This window comes from Pristis pectinata, chromosome 3, assembly GCF_009764475.1.
Source record: "Pristis pectinata isolate sPriPec2 chromosome 3, sPriPec2.1.pri, whole genome shotgun sequence".
In the NCBI taxonomy this organism is placed as follows: domain Eukaryota; kingdom Metazoa; phylum Chordata; class Chondrichthyes; order Rhinopristiformes; family Pristidae; genus Pristis; species Pristis pectinata.
Window position 1 is genome coordinate 121,125,139 of NC_067407.1, and position 19,251 is coordinate 121,144,389.

Consider the following 19,251-nt stretch of genomic DNA (forward strand, 5'->3'; position numbering starts at 1 on the left):
TCACCCACCTGATTTATATTTCCAGCACCTCAGACTTGCAGTATTGGCGATCTTTATAACCGTTCTGTGATTAACTTAGTACTTTATCGGGAGTTTCGCTGTGTTTATTCCGAGGCTATCAACTAAATACAAGCCTGTTGCCATGACAATTTGGTGCCCCAGCGTCCCAGTCACGTGGGATCCAGAGCCCTGTTGCAGCGCATGTGACTCGATTCCGGGCACGCCGAATCGTTGCTGTGGCGACGCCGTCCGACGAGTCGCCGTGGTCACGTCAACGTGTTGTGCGCGTTGCCTTTTGAACCAGCTCGCCGAGCCGGAAATTGTCGGTGCCGCGGTGCCACTGGGCCCTGGTACTGTCCGCGCAAACCTGCCTTGTCTGAGCTACACCTGGCGGCGAGTCGAAGGCGATAAATCCGGTTGAAATATTGGACGGGGCAGAAGACTTAACGTCCGAAGGAAGTGAGAATTGTTTGGAGAGAGAGAGAGTGTGATTGAGTCGAAGGCGCAGTTCTATCAAATTGTGGAGTGGCAACGAACAGAGTGGACGGGCCGAAGGGGCAGTGGCAACGAACAAGTGGAAGGACCTGAGAAACATTATTTTGTGGATTCTCGGCTGCTCGGCTACCAATCGCTATTTTTTCTTGCCCTCTCCCAAAAAAGATGTGTTGATGTCGCTCACGCTACCTGAGTGAGAGGGGGCAGAGCCCCTGGTACCCCCCCCCCCCCCCCCCCCGACCTGGCTCTACTGGGTGATGAGCCAGGTTGTGACCGCCCATTTTGCAATCATCCTTCATCCAGTTACTGACCATGGCCGCAGACTTGCAAGCCAAGTATCAGAAACTGGCACAGGAATACTCCAAGGTGGGGTGGATTGGCTTCATTGTTTTTTTTTATCCTGTACTGTTTTTTCATGATGTTCAATTTTTCTGAGAGTAGATGAACCGCTATTATCTATTAAAGAATTATGGACTTGCATATTAGTTCGGTTGGGTTGTTAATCATTTTTAAAGTATTGAAAAATAATTAGAAATCAAATTATTTTCTTAACAAAGTCCAATTGCATTTTAGTTGTGATTTAGCGTTTGTATATATTGAGAAGCATGTGAGAACATAAACATTACGAAAGCTAGAAACATGGCATTTCTAAAAGTAAATGGACTAACTAATCTCTTTTGGTGAACAATCATTTGTTAGAATTAAGATCTTGGTGGGTATGATATTTTAGTTTGTATTTTTTGTAATGTGGGGAAATTATGCAGTAAAGCAATCTTGCATTCTAACTTAAAGTCTTCAATCTACTTTATTCATTATGTTCCACAATGTTAATAGAATAATTGCTAGTAGAGTAAGTAAACTGAAAATTGCTTCCTAATTTAGGATGTACAAAAAATCTTCAACTCTCTGAATTTATCTACAATCTATAGGCATTGTGTATTGAAGGATGCACAGATGATCTGACTGCAGGACGTTTAAAAATAGTTTAGATTCTTAAAATGAATTCAAAATAAATTATATTGAAGTTTTTGTTAATTCCGATACTCTTAATGTATAATTTGGGTAGTTAGAAATTAATGTATAATTTGGCATGGTGTCTTCAAAGTTACAAGTTGTGCATGTGTGGGTGAGTTAATTTTAGCCACATCTTTAGACATATTAGTAAGGTTAAATGATACTTGATGGATGGGAGAAAGAGAGGAGAATATTACATCTTTCAGACTGTTTCAAGCAATTCCTAATGACTAGTTGAAAACTTTTTTAGGGAAAAGTTTGAATGTCATCTAGAGAACCATGCAATGTATATTAAAAGGGAAAGGAGAAAATATAAAAAGTAGATATTGTGGATACTTCAAATCTGAAATAAAAACAAGTACTGAGCAAGTCATATATTAACTGTGAATGAAATCAATAATCATTAACTCTTATTGTAATGCACATAAATCATTGTAAAAGGATGTTTTGATTGTAGTTTGATAAAATGTTTGTAAGCAGAGAATCACCTGCACTCATCTTAGTACCCACACACTATCAGCAATGGTTCCCACATGTAAACTGATGATATCCAGCTCTACTTTGCCAGTATCCCTCTTGCAACACACACAAAAAGTGCTGGAGTAACTCAGCAGGTCAGGCGGCATCTATTTCCTCCAGCACCTTTTATATGTGTTGGTCCAGATTCCAGCATCTGCAGAATCTCTTGTGTTACCATCCCTCTTGACCTCTTTGATTCTAAGTTGCCTGAATCAAGTACTGGATGATTGGAGAATAACTTCAGTTAAATATTAGGAATAATAAAGCCAAGGACTTTGGTACATCTGAGGAAATTTGTTTTCCTAGATGATGGCTTTATTGTTTAGAACCTTGGTATAATATTTAATCTTAGTATGTGATTCAGAGCACATATCTCCATGTCACTAAGAATATCATATTCCACTCCCTGTAGGGGTGTGTGACTTAATCAGAAATGATTGAATCTTTGGAATTCTACCCAAAAGGGTCAAGGAGGCTCAGTAATTCAGTGTATTCAAGACACACGTGGATAGATCTTTAGATATTTAAGAGAATCCAGGGTTATGCAGTAATTGAATAGCAGAACAGGTATGAAGGACTGAATAGTCCACAACTGCTTCTATTTCTTGTGTTCTTGTAACTTCATTCCTGTGTTATCCTTGGCTTTATTGTCTCTGGGCTTGACTATTCTAGTGCACTTTTGTTCATGCTACCCTCCTTAAACTCAAGGTTGCCAAAACTTTATTGTTCTTGTGTTGATATGGACCAGGTCCCATTCATCCATTACTTCCACTGACACATTTTGGCTGCTGGATAAATAACTACACATTTAAGAGTCTCATCTTTGTCTTTGAATCCTTCCACAACTTCCCTGAGATATCTGGTTCTTCCAAATTTGTTCTCTTTTTTTTCTCAGTTCCAAAGAAGGGTTTTCGCATTCAAATGTTGACTCTCTTTCACTTTCCATGTTTGTTGCCTGGCCTGCTGAGTGTTTCCAACATATTCTGTGTTTGTTTCAAATTGATAGTGGTTTAATATTCAGTGGCATTATTGATGATAATTCAAAGTATTTTACTGTTGGAATGTTTCAGCTTCGGGCTCAGAACCAAGTGCTGAAGAAAGCTGTTGTGGACGAACAAGGTCAAGGAGCATCTTTAAAGGTACAATCCAGAGCTTGCATGTGAGTGATGCCAATATGGTGGGCTGGATCTTGCTGCTTAATGTCACAGATTCCCAACTGAACATCTAGGTTTTGGCATTTTACTGGGGCAGCAAGTGTGGAAGTTCCACAAATGTGCCGTCAGGTGTTTGTCTCAGACCTTTTGACAGTTTTGGAACCCTCTTGAGTCCTGGGAAACTTGCAAGTCAGTGCGTGTACCCCATTAGATCTAACAGTGATCTGAGACCTCACTGATTTCAATGCAGGGTGTAGGGCTGCAGATTAGGATGCAATGGGGAAGGCAAATTCCCTTTTTAATTATTTTGCTCTAATTTAACATTTTTAAGTAATGTATTTTAGCTATTAAAATTAAAAGCTTATATTGAAATATTTTTCAAGTGTCTCAATAGTAGAGATATTTAAAAGTTAATTATTACCCATAACCTTTATAGCTGCTAAAGCTGGGGTTAGGCTTTGCCAGTATGAAAGCTTTAAGGGTGAAGCTAACAGGAATCTATATCCACTGTACAGTCCAAGCCATTGGAGTCTAGGATGATTCAGGCAGGAGAGTGACCCTTCTCATCCTGACCTTGTAAGTGTAATGTGGGGAGACCACAAGTTGTAATTCTGGAAAGCAAGATCTGGTCTATTGTTTCATTTACTTGTGTTCCTTTGTTTCTGTCTTCTGCTAATCATCTAACCAAGAATGAGAGGTTTGCATTTGGAGCACTATGGGCACGTGATTCACTTCCTGAATGTAGTCAATGAGATGATTTTTAAAAAATCAATTAAATTGCTGTAGTTCCTTCCTCTTTTCTCCCAACAGTGGACCAAATATTTTCCAAGATTTTGTCTTGTCCTTTAGCTTCCCTCCTATCTCTCCTTATTCCCTTTGTAAGCTCTCTTGTCCTTGAGACCCACTTCCTGCTCTCTGACACTTATTCCCATCAAATTGTTGACACCCAACTTTCTGGCCCCTAAGATAACTGGTATCGTTCATTATATTGTATCTCTTTAGGAAATTCTCCCCTTTAAATCAAATCTCCAATTATCACTCCCTCAAAACCTGCTGTCACCACCCAACTACCCTCCATTCTTGCTACTCTAGAGATAAATATAGTGGGCCATCCTTATTTCTGCCTGCACTTGCATGGTCTCTTTTGTATCTAACCAGTTATTGGCTACAGAATCACCTGTAACAGTTGCATTTTCCACACCTGCACCTTTGACATCCCAAAGTTCTCTGCTTGACTTCACACTTCTTATTTAGCTGCTGCCCTTGAACAGTGTCAGCTTCTTCACGAACATTGATGTCACTATTAACCCTCCCACTAAATTGTTTATCTGCTTGTCCAAAATGTAGTACTGGACAAACAGAAAACTTCTTCAACTCTACATTGGGAAGCCATTGATTTCCTTCCCTAAATGCAAACTCTACCCTGCTATCAACACCATCCCTGTCCCTAACAACTCTCTGAAACAGTTTGCAATCTGGTGGCTCTTCATGACCCTTAGAATAGCTTCCATTACTTATCCATGCAATCATTAAGCAACTATTTTCATGTGCTACGTTGTGCTACTCTGCCTGTGTCTGTGCTTGCCTGTTGCTGAATATGACATGTATGTTTTGTTACCTCTAGACCCATGTATTCTAACACATTCCTGGCTGTACACCTATGTTTCACCAGCAGAAGTTGGGATGATCTCAGGCAATCACTAGTCATATCAAATCCTTTTCATCCATTACCCTTCTGCTTGCTGACTAATGTTGGCTCTGGATTGAGAATTGCCTCCATTTCCTCATCCACATTTTCATACCTCCATTACTACTTCTATCCCACATTAACTGTGTAATCTCTTCAAGCCCTGTAACTGGTATTAGATAATGTGACTGCACCCAAGTTAATTGATGGTGATAGTTACACACCAAGCTCTGGAATCAGCACCTATCTCATTACAACTTGCATTCTTGTTTGTGGGAGACTGCTTTGTGCAAATTCTCTGACAAGCTTCCTGCATTGCAACGGTGAAGACATCATTGGTTGTAAAGCATGGTTGGGAAGGTGGTACGTGGATGTAAGCCTTTTTGTTTTTTCTCTCTCTAAACCTCTTTAATGTCCCACCTTTTTGTTCATACTGAAGATTCTTCTTTAAAACCCACCTCTTTCAGCAAGTTTTTGGTTATCTCCCACAACTCTACTCGTGTAGTTCAATGTCAGTGTTTCCTTATGTTCCTGTAAAGTGTCTGGTGATGTTTTTACTGTGGTAAAACTGTTCAATAAATGTAAATTATTGCCATCTTCGTCAGGGCAACTTTCTGTTTGAACTAATTTAGAGAAGTCTTAGCCGTGGCATTATTTCATTAATCCTTTACTTCAATAATCTGAGCAGCAGCTGGATGAGAAGCAAAATACTTTTCTAAATCTATACTTTCCTATGTTTTCATGTTGTATAAACTAACTGAAAACAAAGATTTTTCCCTGCAACAGGAGGAGCTGAAAATGAAGGATCAAAGTGTTAGGAAGTTGCAGCAGGAAATGGACAGCCTGACATTCCGAAATCAGCAGTTGGCAAAGCGGGTTGAGCTACTTCAAGAGGAATTGGTGACCACTGAGGCCAAAGGGAAGAAGAGCAAGGTAAATAGTATGAAATAAAGCAACATTCCTGTCTTCCAAGCTATTGACTTTTTGAACCCAAATGATAAATGCCTAAGCGTTTGTTATTGTTTGTTTCCACTCTTATTTTTCATACATCAATTGAAATTTTTATCTTGCTGTATGTTTTTTGGAAAGTTTTTCAGGCCTGAGAACAAAATTTGGTTCATCAAAGCAATTGCACTGAGTTGATGATTGTGAGGACTAATGGAAGACTAAACTTTTAATTGAGTTGACTCACTATGATAAACAATGAAACCATTGAACTTTATAGCACAGAAATAGAGAAAATTTTCTCAAATGTGTGATATTAATTTGCTGGTACAATCCAAAATTGATGGTATTGCCCTACCCTCATCACAGGCATACTGTATGTCTTTGCTTTTTAAAACAAATACTTTGAATCTTCCCTTAAAAGAAGCAAAGGTTTCTAAGTTCATCTACTCCTTGTGCTAAAATATTCCATGTTCCCACAATCCTCCTGTATAAAAGCATTGTTCCCCATCTCTTCTCCTTGCCTACTTGCTTTGCCAGAACTCTTAATTGACCAACAGTATTAAATATTGGCATTCTCTTGCTTCTGTGGAAATAATCCCAGTGTCTTAAGCTTCTTTTTACTTTAGTTTCCCATCTCTGGAAGTATCTTGGCAAGTATGTGTAGAATACACCTGCATTTTGTTTTAATCAAAAATGATCTTGTATTCATATTTGTATTGCATGTGGCCACCCATTCAGTTAGCTCAACAGCTCTCCACAGGTGTGGTCTGACCCTGTTGAGTGTATCCAGCATTTGCTGCTTTTACTATCTGTTTGTATGTGGAATCTTACTATTACAATGTGATTTGGAGGTCCTGGGGTTGTGAATGGAGCTGTAAAAATGCAAGTTTTTACTATAGTACCATTAGCAAATTTTGAGGCTACCTTCCATTCTTGCATCTAAATTATTTAAATATATACCACAAATAAGATAGGGCCAAGCAGTGACCTTAATTATTTTTAAATGTCACCTGCAAATAAGTACCCTCTCACTATCACACTCAAGTATCAGCTTAGTTTATGCGTTGGAGTTGTGGAATGGGCCCTGAGCTAATAGCCATTTGATTTAGATGAGCATGCTCTCAGTAATTTCAGTTGACACATGGGTTGCATCTTACAAAGAATTAAAGATAAAGTAATATGGATAAAGTCGCAAGAAACAAAATAAAACTTCATCTGTGGGTAGTGACATTCCACGTAGATTGATGACATAAGAATGTGGATGGATTTAGAGGTAGCAATTGCAATGAGAAAATTACACTTATGAAGCTGAATAACAGCAAGAAGTGCACTTATGGTAGGATTTGAATAGATTAAAGAAGCAAAGGAATCCTGATATGACAATACACTGATGTTTAAAGGTGGCAACGTAACTGGCATTTTAACTTGTATGAAACTTGAGATCACATTTGGGATATTGTGCAGCTATAGGAAGGTTATGAAGAAATGGAAAAAGTATAGCATGCATTTGCTAAGATATTGGCAGTGTTGGGATTTAGTTTCTTAAGAATCTAGAGCAGGTGTGAGGGCATTCCTATTATTCATTAAGATTGTGCCATCACCTTGCTTCAATGCTACTTTTCTGTACTGATCCCATATCCTTTGATTCCCTTAATATCCAAAAACCTATTGATCTGTCAATGATTGAGCCTCCAGCACCCCTTTGGCTGCACTACCCACTGGGTGAAATGTCTTTCCATTTCAATTGTGAGTCAATAACATCTTATCCTGAGACTTTGACCCCTTGCCAACAGAAACGTTGTCCCTTTTTGTTTACCCTGTGAAGCCTTGTAATGTTTGTATATTTTATCTCATTCTAAATTCTTAAGAATATTGGCCCATTCTACTCAATCTCTCCTTGCCAGATTAATTCCCCATTCATTCCTCCCTTTCCTACTGCATGGGCTTCTGGTTTCCAATTGGCTTAAAAGATTTGCCTTGGTTATATCATTGCTTTGGCTTATTTGGTCTTTGGGTATTCTGGGAAATTTTTTTCCACCAGAAGATGGATTTTGTTTTCAGAGAAATTGCCTTTCCTCTGTCTTCCAATAAAGTATGCACGGAAACCATGCCTCAAAGCATTTTCTGTCCTTGCGGTTTTCTGTACTGAACCAAGGACCTGAAATAGCCCTATCAGAAATGTATGCTGGAGAAAGATCGTAGACATTTTCAGTTACTAAGACTGACCTGGAATTTTGACCACCTCCTTGATATTTTTTTAATGAATAATGGGAGTCAACAGTACTCAAAAATATATACAAAAAGAATTTTCAGATGTAGGCTTGAAATTGAATTTGAAGACTGAAGTCACAAAGTGAAGATCTTGACTGAATATTCAAATATTGTGCACCACATTGGGGATCATATTTCTGCAGCATTTCTAATAAATCCAAACGCTTACTGCATCCTGTTTTCAATACCAGGGTATTTTATTCCTTTTGGCAGGGGCATGATAAAGGGAGGAGAGAAACGTGGAACTGGCAGAGTTCTACGATGGGTTGCTGAACCATTATCTGAACCTTTAATTTGCTGAGCACTTGTTATAGCTCCTGGAATTGTACCACAGTGCTCAAACAATGCTAAAACCATAGAACCATACAGCACAAAACAGGCCCTTCGGCCCACCATGTCGTGCCGTCCATCAGACCACCCTCACACTACCTAACCCCTTCCTCCCGCATATCCCTCTATCTCACGTTCCTCCATATGCCTATCCAACAAGCTCTTGAACCTGTTCAATGTATCTGCCTCCACCACCACCCCAGGCAGTGCATTCCATGCACCAACCACTCTTTGGGTGAAAAACCTCCCTCTGACATCTCCCCTGAACCTCCCACCCATAACCTTAAAGCCATGACCTCTCGTCTTGAGCATTGGTGCCCTGGGAAGGAGGCGCTGACTGTCTACTCTATCTATTCCTCTCAATATTTTATATACCTCTATCATGTCTCCTCTCATCCTCCTCCTTTCCAGTGAATAAAGCCCTAGCACCTTAAGCCTCTCCTCATATTCAATACTCTCCAATCCAGGCAGCATCCTGGTAAATCTCCTCTGCACCCTCTCCAACGCCTCCACATCCTTCCTATAATGAGGCGACCAGAACTGAACACAGTACTCTTAAGTGTGGCCTAACTAGAGTTTTGTAAAGCTGCATCATAACCTCGCGGCTCTTAAACTCAATCCCGCGATTTATGAAAGCCAACATCCCATTGGCCTTCTTAACTGCTCTTTCCGTGAGGCAACTTTCAATGAACTGTGAATATGAACCCCCAGATCCCTCTGCTCCTCCACACTGCCAAGTACCTTGCCGTTTACCCTGTACTCTGCCCTGGAGTTTGTCCTTCCAAAGTGTACCACCTCACACTTCTCCGGATTGAACTCCATCTGCCACTTGTCAGCCCAGCTCTGCATCCTATCGATATCCCTCTGTAAGCTCCGACAGCCCTCCACACTATCCACAACACCGCCTATCTTAGTGTCGTCCGCAAACTTACTAACCCAACCCTCCACCCCCTCATCTAAGTCATCTATAAATATCACAAAACTGGGGACACATGGTAAAATCTGCTAACCTACTGTACCATTCTGTTCCTTGTAGATTTTTTTTTATTCATTTAGCTTTGCAATTTGAAGAAAATCACCTGAATACCAAATTCAGTTTTGCAGTTGAATCAATTATTGGATTAACCAGGCTATTGTCACAGAATAATTCAATGTAGAAAGAGGCCTTTGGACTGTTCGTCGTGCATGGTAATGTAGTAAAATAAGATTGAGTTATCGGCATTTGTTTGCTGGAATAGGTAAGCAGCGATTCTGTTGGGATGTTGGACTCATGAAGGGCTAACTGCTAGGAGTGCAATTGCAGTAGGATTGCATTGGAGTCAATGTGACGGAGGACCCAGAGTTTGTCTGAACCATTAGAATTGAGGTTGGAAGAAGTATTGTAAGAAGTCTGGCACAGGCTAACTGGGCGAAGTTTGTATTTAATGGTACAAGTTTGCCAGTTACTGTTCTTTTTGACAAGGCTAAGGTGTACTTGATCAATGTTGCTGTCATATATGGCCATGATTTGTCTATATTGGCAGCATTAAGTTAGTGGAGTATGTTAACTATTTTGAGGGAGGAATGAGCAGCATGGCTGGGAGAAAGCTTAGTAAAAATGTATCTTTCCAGCTGCTTTTAAAATCTAGCTCCCTACCAAGCCTTTGGCCATCTTCCCTTAGAATTCTTTATAGATAAGAGTCTTTTTGATTGGCCATGCTCCTGTGAAATGATGAGGGATGGTTTTACTAAGTTAAAGGGGATGTAATTGGAAGTTGTCTGTTCAGTTCAGCAATTGCATGGTTGCAGCATCACCCAGTGGTAAGTGATAATAATTGCATTGGAAGTTCAAATATGCTGATACTTGTAGCTTTTAAATATTTTTGTACTTTTTTGCTTTAGCAATATGCACAAGTGTGCAGTGATGCAGTACCTTGTATCTTGAATAGGTCCCGACTGGTTGATTTTTCTTTTAACAGCAGAGGAGTGCTGATTCTCCATCTCAACTGAACCAGCAACGACAGAGTGTTTTTGATGAAGATCTACAGAACAAGATAGAAGAAAATGAACGACTGCACAAGCAAGTGAGTTAATTCCATGGTGTATAAGTTGCTTCTGTCAGCAGCTACGAGGAGGGTTGTTACAACAATATGCAAGAAATCCAAACCATTAACTGTAATAGTAAGTAATATTCTTTAGATCCTCATTTTTGAATACATTCTTGGCCCAGAACTCTTAAGTTTACTTGGCAAAAAATGGAAATCAACCAGCAGAGTGGTGCAGCTAGTCGAGCTGCTGCCTCACGGTGTCAGCGACCTGGGTTCAGTCCTGACCTTGGGTGCTGACTGTGTGGAGTTTGCATGTTCTGCCTGCAAACATGTGGGTTTCCACTGGGTGCTCCCATTTGCTCCCACATCCTGAAGCTATTGCAGGTTGGTAAATTAATTGGCTGCTGTAAATTGCCCCTAGTATGTCGTGGAGTATTGTTGGGAATGTGGGGAGAACAAAATAAGTGTAATTGGGTGCTTGAATGTCCATGGGCTGAAGGGTCTGTTTCTATGGGTGTATGATTATATGATTATTAATTGTCTCTGGCAATTTAATTTTTGTCATTTTTCCAAGAAGGGCAGAAGAGGCATGGGAAAACTGAATGCATCCTGTAGATAGGAGTAAAGTCATACAACACAGGAAACAGGCTCTTTGGTTATCAAGTCTGAGCTGACAATCAAGCACCCATCCCATTTATTCTCCCCATATTCCCACAACTTGAAAATACTACCACTCACTTACAGTTCTAAGGGCAATTTACAGTGGCCAATTAATCTCCCACATCCCAGAAGTGGGTTGGTAGGGCACCAGCAGGAAACCCACATGATCACACCGAGCACATGCAAACTCTATACAGGTAGCACTGAAGGTCAGAAATGAAACCAGGCCACTGGAGCTGAGGCAGCAGCTCTACTAGCTGTGCCACTGTACTATGCCACCCATGTCCCTCTATTAATGTAAAGGCAAACTAACACATGAACAAAATTGTTAATCATGCACATATTAAAATTCAAGCCTTTTGTTTTTGCTCTGCTGTTGGGTAGCTGTGAGCTATCTGCATTTGTGTGAATCTGCTTGGTAAGAGCATAGCAGGTTTGAATTCTCAGCAGCAAATCACTGCTGCCATCATGTAGATTTTGCTTGAGAGAAAAAAACTTGGAGATCAGTATACAACAGTTTTTTCAGGTATCAAACCTCGTAGTTGCACTTGACATTCAAACATTAATTAAAATATTTTAACACCAAAAATTTACATTGTTTAATTTTTGTTGTCAGTTCATTGAAATGCAGTTGTGGTTGTCACGCTATGTGGAAAAATATGATAGTGCTGGAGAGGGTGCAGAGGAGATTCACCAAGATGTTGCCTGGCATGGAGCATTTTAGTTATGAGGAGATCATGGAAACGCTGGGTCTGTTTTCCCTGGAGTGGAGGAGGTTAAGAGGGAACGTGATTGAGATGTGTAATATAAGGGGTAATTTGTGAGAATCTTTTTCCTGTGAACTTGGGGTAAAGGGGAAGAGATTTGGATGGGATCTGAGGGATACCTTTTTCACCCACAGAGTGGTGAGTACCTGGAATGCACTGCCAGAGAGAGTGGTGGAAGCAGAGTTGCTAACAGCATTTAAGAGGTGTCTAGACAAGCATTTGAATTGCCCAAGCATTGAAGGCTACAGGCCAAGTGCTGGAAGATGGGATTAATATGGATGGGTGCCTACTGATTGGTGTGGATATGGTGGGCTGAATGGCCTGTTTCCCTGCTTCATGACTCTTAAGTGATTAAGTGTTATTTTTAATTTCCTGAGTAACCTTTCACAGTTATGTGATGTAGCTGGTACTGACAAGGCCAGCATTTATTGAGCTTTTTCTAAAATTTGTCCTTGAAGGTAGTATGAAAACATGGTTTGTTTTTCATTTTGGTAAAAGAAATTGGCAGCACAGTGGCACTGCAAGTAGTGCAGTTGTTTCACAGGTTCACTTCTGAATTCTGGTGCTGTATGGAGTGTGTATGTTCTCCCTACAACAGCATGGATATCCACCGAGTGCTTTATTTTCCTCCCACATCCAAGTGCTGATTGGTAGTTTGACTGCTGTAAATTACCCTCAGTGGCTGGTGGAAGAAGTGGGGTGTGTGGTTTGTTGGTGGGTATGTGTCGGAGAATAGTTTATATATAAAAAAAAAATTGCTCTGATGGTAAATATTTACTCAATGGGCTGATTGGCCTCTTTAGTTGATAAGAAAATATGAAACCTTATTTATCCTTCAAGGCCCAGAAAACATTTCATTGATCTTGCTGTCAAATGCACATTTGAGTCTTCAATCTTTAAGCAGTTTTTAAAATTAATTTCAGGAAAAGCTGCTGTACAGTGGACAAAATTTTAGCAAGATATTTTTGTTGTTATATTGTTTTACAATTTCTTTGCCACAGGAATAGGTGCAAATAATGAGCTTTTCAAATTGTATCAATATCCCAACTTGAACACGGAAGCATCATGAAAATAATTTACCTAATGGCTACTTGCAGCGATGCATCTTTTCATTCCAAGGACCTTTTTTTGGTCATTGGCTCCCTGCTGCAGATGTCTGTAATGACTTGGGTACAACAGAACAGCCATTGCACATTTACTCAGTCATGTGCCACCTAGAAGTTGGTCTTGAGGCTGGATTAGGAGGGTTGTGATAGCCCATACAGGCTTGTGCTGTGTTTTGGGGTGGGGGCAGTGCCATGGAACTAAAGGTATGAGAGCCTATCTTGTTATTATCATGAGGGTGGGGCATTGGGAGGTGATGATATTTTCATGGTCATGGAAGAAGTGTGGAGATAGAGAAAGATGGGGGTCTTGTTGTCAAGAAGTGTGTTTAGGGGAGCTCTGTACTGCTGTGGTTGGAGGTAAGGGCTGGGTGGGAAGAGACTGGACCTGCCCCCTCAAGTCAGTGGTGAAAGGAATAGAAAGATGGGAATATCCTGATAGACAAAGTATGTGGCAAAGAAGGGTGGGAAATTTTGGCTTTTATCAGGGCCTAGTCAAATGAAAAGGGGAATTCAGGGGGCTGAGTTTTGGGAACTGGTGGATTGGGATGGTGATTGGGTTTTGATTTGGTGAGTGCAGGAGTTCATGCAATATGGAAGTGGTCCTTGAAGGATAAAAGTTAAGAGAGACCTGGTTTGGGTCCGAGGGAGCATGTCTCAGTTTATTGCTCCTCTGGGAACATAAAGTTGACTAGGGAGTGCCCCAGTGTGGTTCTTGGCACAATGAGGTACAAGTTCCTCGGCAAAGTTACAGAAAAAGCTGTTCTCCTGTGTGACCTTGATGTGGAAAGCAACTTGGCTGAAGGTTGCTTGCACCTGGTCATATTTTCAAGAAAACACTGGACACTCCAGAACTCCAGGTCATTAACATGCTTCACTCTACAGAGCAGGAAAAAATGATTGTTTAGTCCTGCAGGGCTGGGGGGGGGGGGAAGTGTTATGTAATTCTGTTTCCGTTGTCTCTACCACGTGGGGCAGCATATGCTTAATGTGGTGGGTAGGTTGGTAAGTTGAAAAGTGCTGTGCACCCTCTGTAGTTTTTCCTGGACTGTGCTCTCTATTTTTGGGTGGTCATGGGACATGGATAACAGAAGTAGACTGTATTGGAATAGACCTAGCCATGAAGGCATAGCAAGTTATTTTTCTAATGTTAGCCCTCAATGTTCAGATCTATCTCTTTCATTTTTAAGGTAGAGGAGGAGGGAGGGGACAATGGAAAGCAAAAGTTCTTTTGTCTTAATGATGATATCTGATGTTAGTAAACTTATTTGTTTTACGTGGTCAAAATTTTAGTCTTTTCACTCTGTTGACCATATTCCTGTTATTCCCAGTTTGCAACAGAAACAGTTTGGCTACTGTTTTGCAGGAATTATAAATGGAAATTAAGACTTGACTGCAGTTGTTCAGTTAGCTGAGAATAAGTGAACATTCCTGAATTCTTTCTTGCCCATTTGTTCTCAGTCTGGCAGCTCAAAGTGGAAAATTCTCATGCTGGCACAGAAGAGGCATTTAATTTGTTTTTTTGCTTTTTATTGGTTTAATGAATTTTAGTTCAATGTGTATAATATTTTTGTGTTAGAACATCTGTTTTTTGAATACTAGGCATCTATGGCTACATTTATATTATGTATAGATGAGTAAATGTCTGTGGTGTTGCTCATAGGATTGTTTTTCAAACAAAATATTTGGGATGAGGCATTTGTTGGCTATCCCTGGTTACCCTGAAGACATTGAGGCAACCACATGAGTGACTGTATTAGAATAGACCTAGCCGTGAAGCCACCGCAAGTTATTTTTTAAATGCTAGCCCTCAATGTTCAGATCTTTCATTTTTAAAATTTGTATTTGCGTGATTTGACAAATTCTAGTGTACCAGTATGTTGGTCTAATCAGTAGGTTAGTGAATCCATGCCCTAATAAAGGATACAGTGATAGGGAGAGTCATTTAATTCTAATTTGCTCATCCATACATAATATACCCACTGAACTAAAATTCTAAGGAGCACTAAAAATGAGAAACTCAGTGGGTAGATGGTAAAGAAATGTGTATATAGTTTTTAAAAAAAATGAGTAGAATAAACTTTATATGAACCATCGGTTAGTTTTAAAATAAGATATATGAACTTTGTGCAGAGGAAGCAGGCTCAGAGTTTCAAGGCAAGGAGCAAAGATGGTAGAATGAAAGACAGTTAGAAGCACTAACTACAGGTAGTTCTGGTCTCTCGCGTGTTTCCTTAACACCAATTGGATATAATGCAATAGATGAATTGGGGGGCATTCTCTGCTACACGGGCCGAATAGGTTATAATGTGATTTTGATTGGGAGTGAGAGAACCAAGAGTCTATTTCCAAAACAACAAGCAGAAGAAATGCTGTCTGTGGGGTGGGGGCCGTGGGCTGGAGAGGAACATTTTACATGTAACCTCCCTGCAGTAATCACACACCATTGTCTCTTAAGTACACAGGCTGCCAGTTTCACCATTGGGGCCCATTGGAAATTGAGTAGCAATCACTTCTATTGATACTTGTGGAACCATACTCTATTAAACAATGTAACATACAGTCTTTAGTATTTTTAACAAAATAAAATTGCTGTTATTAAATTTTTCTGTGCTTCATGCATTGCTTTTACTTGTTTGCAATGCAAGTTTGTGAGGCTGTACCATTGAATGTTTTGCTGATGTTTGCATTTGGCAGGATGTCAGGAATGGAAACCAGATGTTTTCTCTGAACTGTTATAGGTTTTCAGTTTGAACACTTTTTTAAAAATATTGTGTTCTACATGTTGTAGTATTGGAACATGTTAACCAAGTAGTTAGTATTGAGTTGCTTGAGGCTTACTTAAATCATAGCTAATTTGTACCTCGTCAGTTGCCTGCCTTTGTTTTGTATGCCTTTTAGATAACAATTGATCAGACTGTCTTTAATTTCATTTTGTATCAAACTGTACAGCACCTTAGGGGGGTATTTTCAGATTTCCACAAAGCTTTGTTTGGGAAAAAGTGCCTTTTGTTTTCTTCATGACCTAATTTAACTGTAAGGTTAAGCTCTTTTAAATTCCATCATCAGAGGAAATTGTCTGTATTCACCCAATTTAACTTTATCATTTTAAATTTAATAGATCACTCAACCTAAAAAGGAGCAGAAGCCAAATTTATGCCTAAACTAAATTATCTGTGTCCTCCTACCATCCAAAGATAAACGTCTCTTCCTGAAGTTGAGTCTCAAAATTAAATGTTATATTCTCAATTTGGTCTCGCCAAAGGTCTGTATAACCTAAATTTTCTACATCTCTAGTTTCCACTGTTAATATTCTGATTTGTGCATTCCACAATATGAGAAGAACATCCAATTACTTTTAAAGAATAATCCATACATGTACCTTGGTGTATTGGAAATCACAGGAATAGCTACGAGGATATTTTGAATTTGAGTAGAATTTTGCATTTGCTTAATTTGTCTGTTGGGAGTCGTATGATACATACAGTTTATTTAGTTTTCAGTGGAAATTATTTTAGAGGCAGAATTGGGCCTATTTCTGCCTTCACTGTATTTGTTTCATTGGTTGCTATTTTTCACCACTTACTCCTCTTCTGAAAGCAGTGTCTTGTGTCTCCTGTGTATCCCTGGTTTTCCGGGTGCTGGTTGCCCAGGAGTGCCTCATGTATGAGTACAATAGTACCCCACTTGGCACTACTCCACCAAGTGCTGATTCATTCAAGATCTCTTCCAGTCCAATCAAAAGATCGACAGGTGTGTACCCTCGTGTACTTTAAAGACAACATCAGCTTGGGCAGCATGTGATTTGGAACCTGGCACAAACCCTGCCTTTTCCCCACTGCTGCAGCAGGAGCCTAGTGCAAACAAGTTTCAGTGAGATCTTCTCATTTTTCTGATTTTTTTTTTGAGAAACAGGCATAATCTCCTCCAGTTTCTTCTGCCAACTTGCCTTCCCTAGAGCCAGACTGGTGGATCTTCACTGCACTTCCTCTGTGGGTAAGGAGACCAAAACTTGGCAAAATACTCCAGGTGTGGTCTTGCCAAAACCCTATATAATTACAGTAAGCCATCTTTACCCTGTACTTCCTTTTGTAATAAAGGTCACTATTATTTATCATCCGAACTACTTGTGGCACTTGCACGTTGGCATTTTGTGACTTGTGTATAAGGCCACCCATGTCCCTTTTGACCATTCACATTACCCAGTTGCTCACCATTTAAGTATTTTGCCATGATAAAACAAAGTTTATTTTGAAAGTGGAACATAGAACATTACAGCACAGTATAGGCTCTTCAGCCCACGACGTTGTGCCAACATTTTATCCTGCTCTAAGATCTATCTAACCCTTCCCTCCCACATATCTCTTCCCTACTTCCCCCCCCCCCCCCCCCATATTTTTATCCTTCATGTCACAGTCTAAGAGTCTCTTAAATGTCCCTAATGTATCTGCCTCCACCACCTCTGCTGGCAGTGTGTTCCATGCACCACCTCTGTTCTTTCTTAAAAAAAAAAGAAACTTGCCTCTGACGTCCTTCCTATACATTCCTCCAATCACCTTAAAATTATGCCACTTGTGTTAGCTATTTTCGCCCTGGGGAAAAAGTCTCTGACTTGGCAGGAACTTGGGAGTGTAAATTGGGAACAGATGTTCTTGGGGAAGTGCACAGAGGAAATGTGGAGGTTGTTTAGGGAGTACTTGCATGGGATTCTAGATAGGTTTGTCCCATTGAGGCAGGGTAAGGATGATAGAGTGAAGGAACCATGGTTGACGAGATGTAGAATATCTTGTCAAGAGGAAGAAAGAAGCTTACCTAAGGTTTAGAAAGCATGGATCAGACAGGGCTCTGGAGAGTTACAAGATAGCAAGGAGGGAGCTTAAGAATGGAGAGCTAGAAGGGGGCATGAGAAGGGCTTGGCGAGTGGGATTAAGGAAAACCCCAAGGCGTTATATGTGAAGAATAGGAGGATGAGTAGCATGGGGGTAGGACTGATCAAGGATAAGAGGAAACGTGCCTGGAGTTGGAAGAGGTAGGGGAGGTCCTTAATGAATACGTTGTTTCAGTATTCACCAGTGAGAGACACATTGACATTGAGGATGGTGTATGACAGGCTGATATGCTAGGGTGTGTTGATGTGAGGAAAGAGTACGTGCTGGAACTTTTGAAAAACATTAGGATAGATAAGCCACTGGGGCCAGATGGGATATATCCAAGGTTATTACGGGAAACGAGGGAAGAGATTGCTGTGCCTTTGGCAATGATCTTTGTGTCCTTACTCATCACAGGAGTAGTGTCAGATGATTGGAGGGTGGCAAATGTTGTTCCTATGTTCAAGAAAGGGAGTAGGGATAACCCTGGGAATTACAGGCCAGTGAGTCTTCAATGTACAAGATGATAAGAGGCATAGATTGAGTGGACATAGAACATTACAGCACAGGATAGGCCCTTCAGCCCACAATGTTGTGCTGACATTTTATCCTGCTCCAAGATCTATCTAACCCTTCCCTTCCACATAGACACATGGATGATAGAGAAATGGAGGGCTATCTAAGAGTCTCTTAAATGTCCCTAACGTATCTGCCCCCACAACCTCTGTAGGCAGTGCGTTCCACGCACCCACCACTTTCTGTGTTTTTAAAAAAAAAACCTACCCCTGACATCCCCCTTGCATCTTCCTCCAATCACCTTAAAATTATGCCCCCTCGTGTTAGCCATTGTCACCCTGGGAAAAAGTCTGACTGTCCACTTGATCTATGCCTCTTATCTTGTACACCTCTATCAAGTCACCTTTCATCCTCCTTCTCTCCAAAGAGAAAAGCCCTGGGTCACTCAACCTATCCTCATAAGACATGCTCTCCAATCCAGGCAGCATCCTGGTAAATCTCCTCTGCACCCTTTTTCAAGCTTCCACATCCTTTCTATAATGAGGTGACCAGAACTGAACACAATACTCCCAAGTGTGGTCTGACCAGAGTTGTATAGAGCTGCAACATTACCTGGCGGCTCTTGAACTCAATACCCTGACTAATGAAGGCCAATACACCATATGCCTTTTCTTAACACACTGCCATTAACCTTGTATTCTGCCTTCAAATTCAATCTCCTGAAGTGTATCACTTCACACTTTCCTGGGTTGAACTCCATCTGCCACTTCTCAGCCCAGCTCTGCTGTAGATTACAACAGGATATTGATAGAATGCAACCTTCTACACTATCCACAACATCACCAGCCTTTGTATCATCAGCAAACTTACTAACCCACCCTTCCACATCCTC

At 40.5% G+C, this 19,251-nt stretch overlaps 1 protein-coding gene across 2 annotated transcripts in view; it reads left to right on the top strand.

Annotated features, from left to right (window-relative positions):
* Nucleotides 1–787: 787 nt before the first annotated feature.
* Nucleotides 788–19,251, top strand: part of ppp1r21 (protein phosphatase 1, regulatory subunit 21) — a 72,711-nt gene continuing 54,247 nt past the window's right edge. Inside the window, exons 1-4 of one of the 2 annotated variants that reach the window (XM_052011407.1) lie at nt 788–861; nt 3,099–3,167; nt 5,656–5,802; nt 10,377–10,481. In XM_052011407.1, coding sequence (XP_051867367.1) covers nt 808–861; nt 3,099–3,167; nt 5,656–5,802; nt 10,377–10,481 — 375 coding nt within the window. In that variant the 5' untranslated portion in view covers nt 788–807. Of the gene's footprint in view, nt 862–3,098; nt 3,168–5,655; nt 5,803–10,376; nt 10,579–19,251 lie in introns of those variants that run through there. The other variant, XM_052011405.1, reaches the window with a different exon arrangement.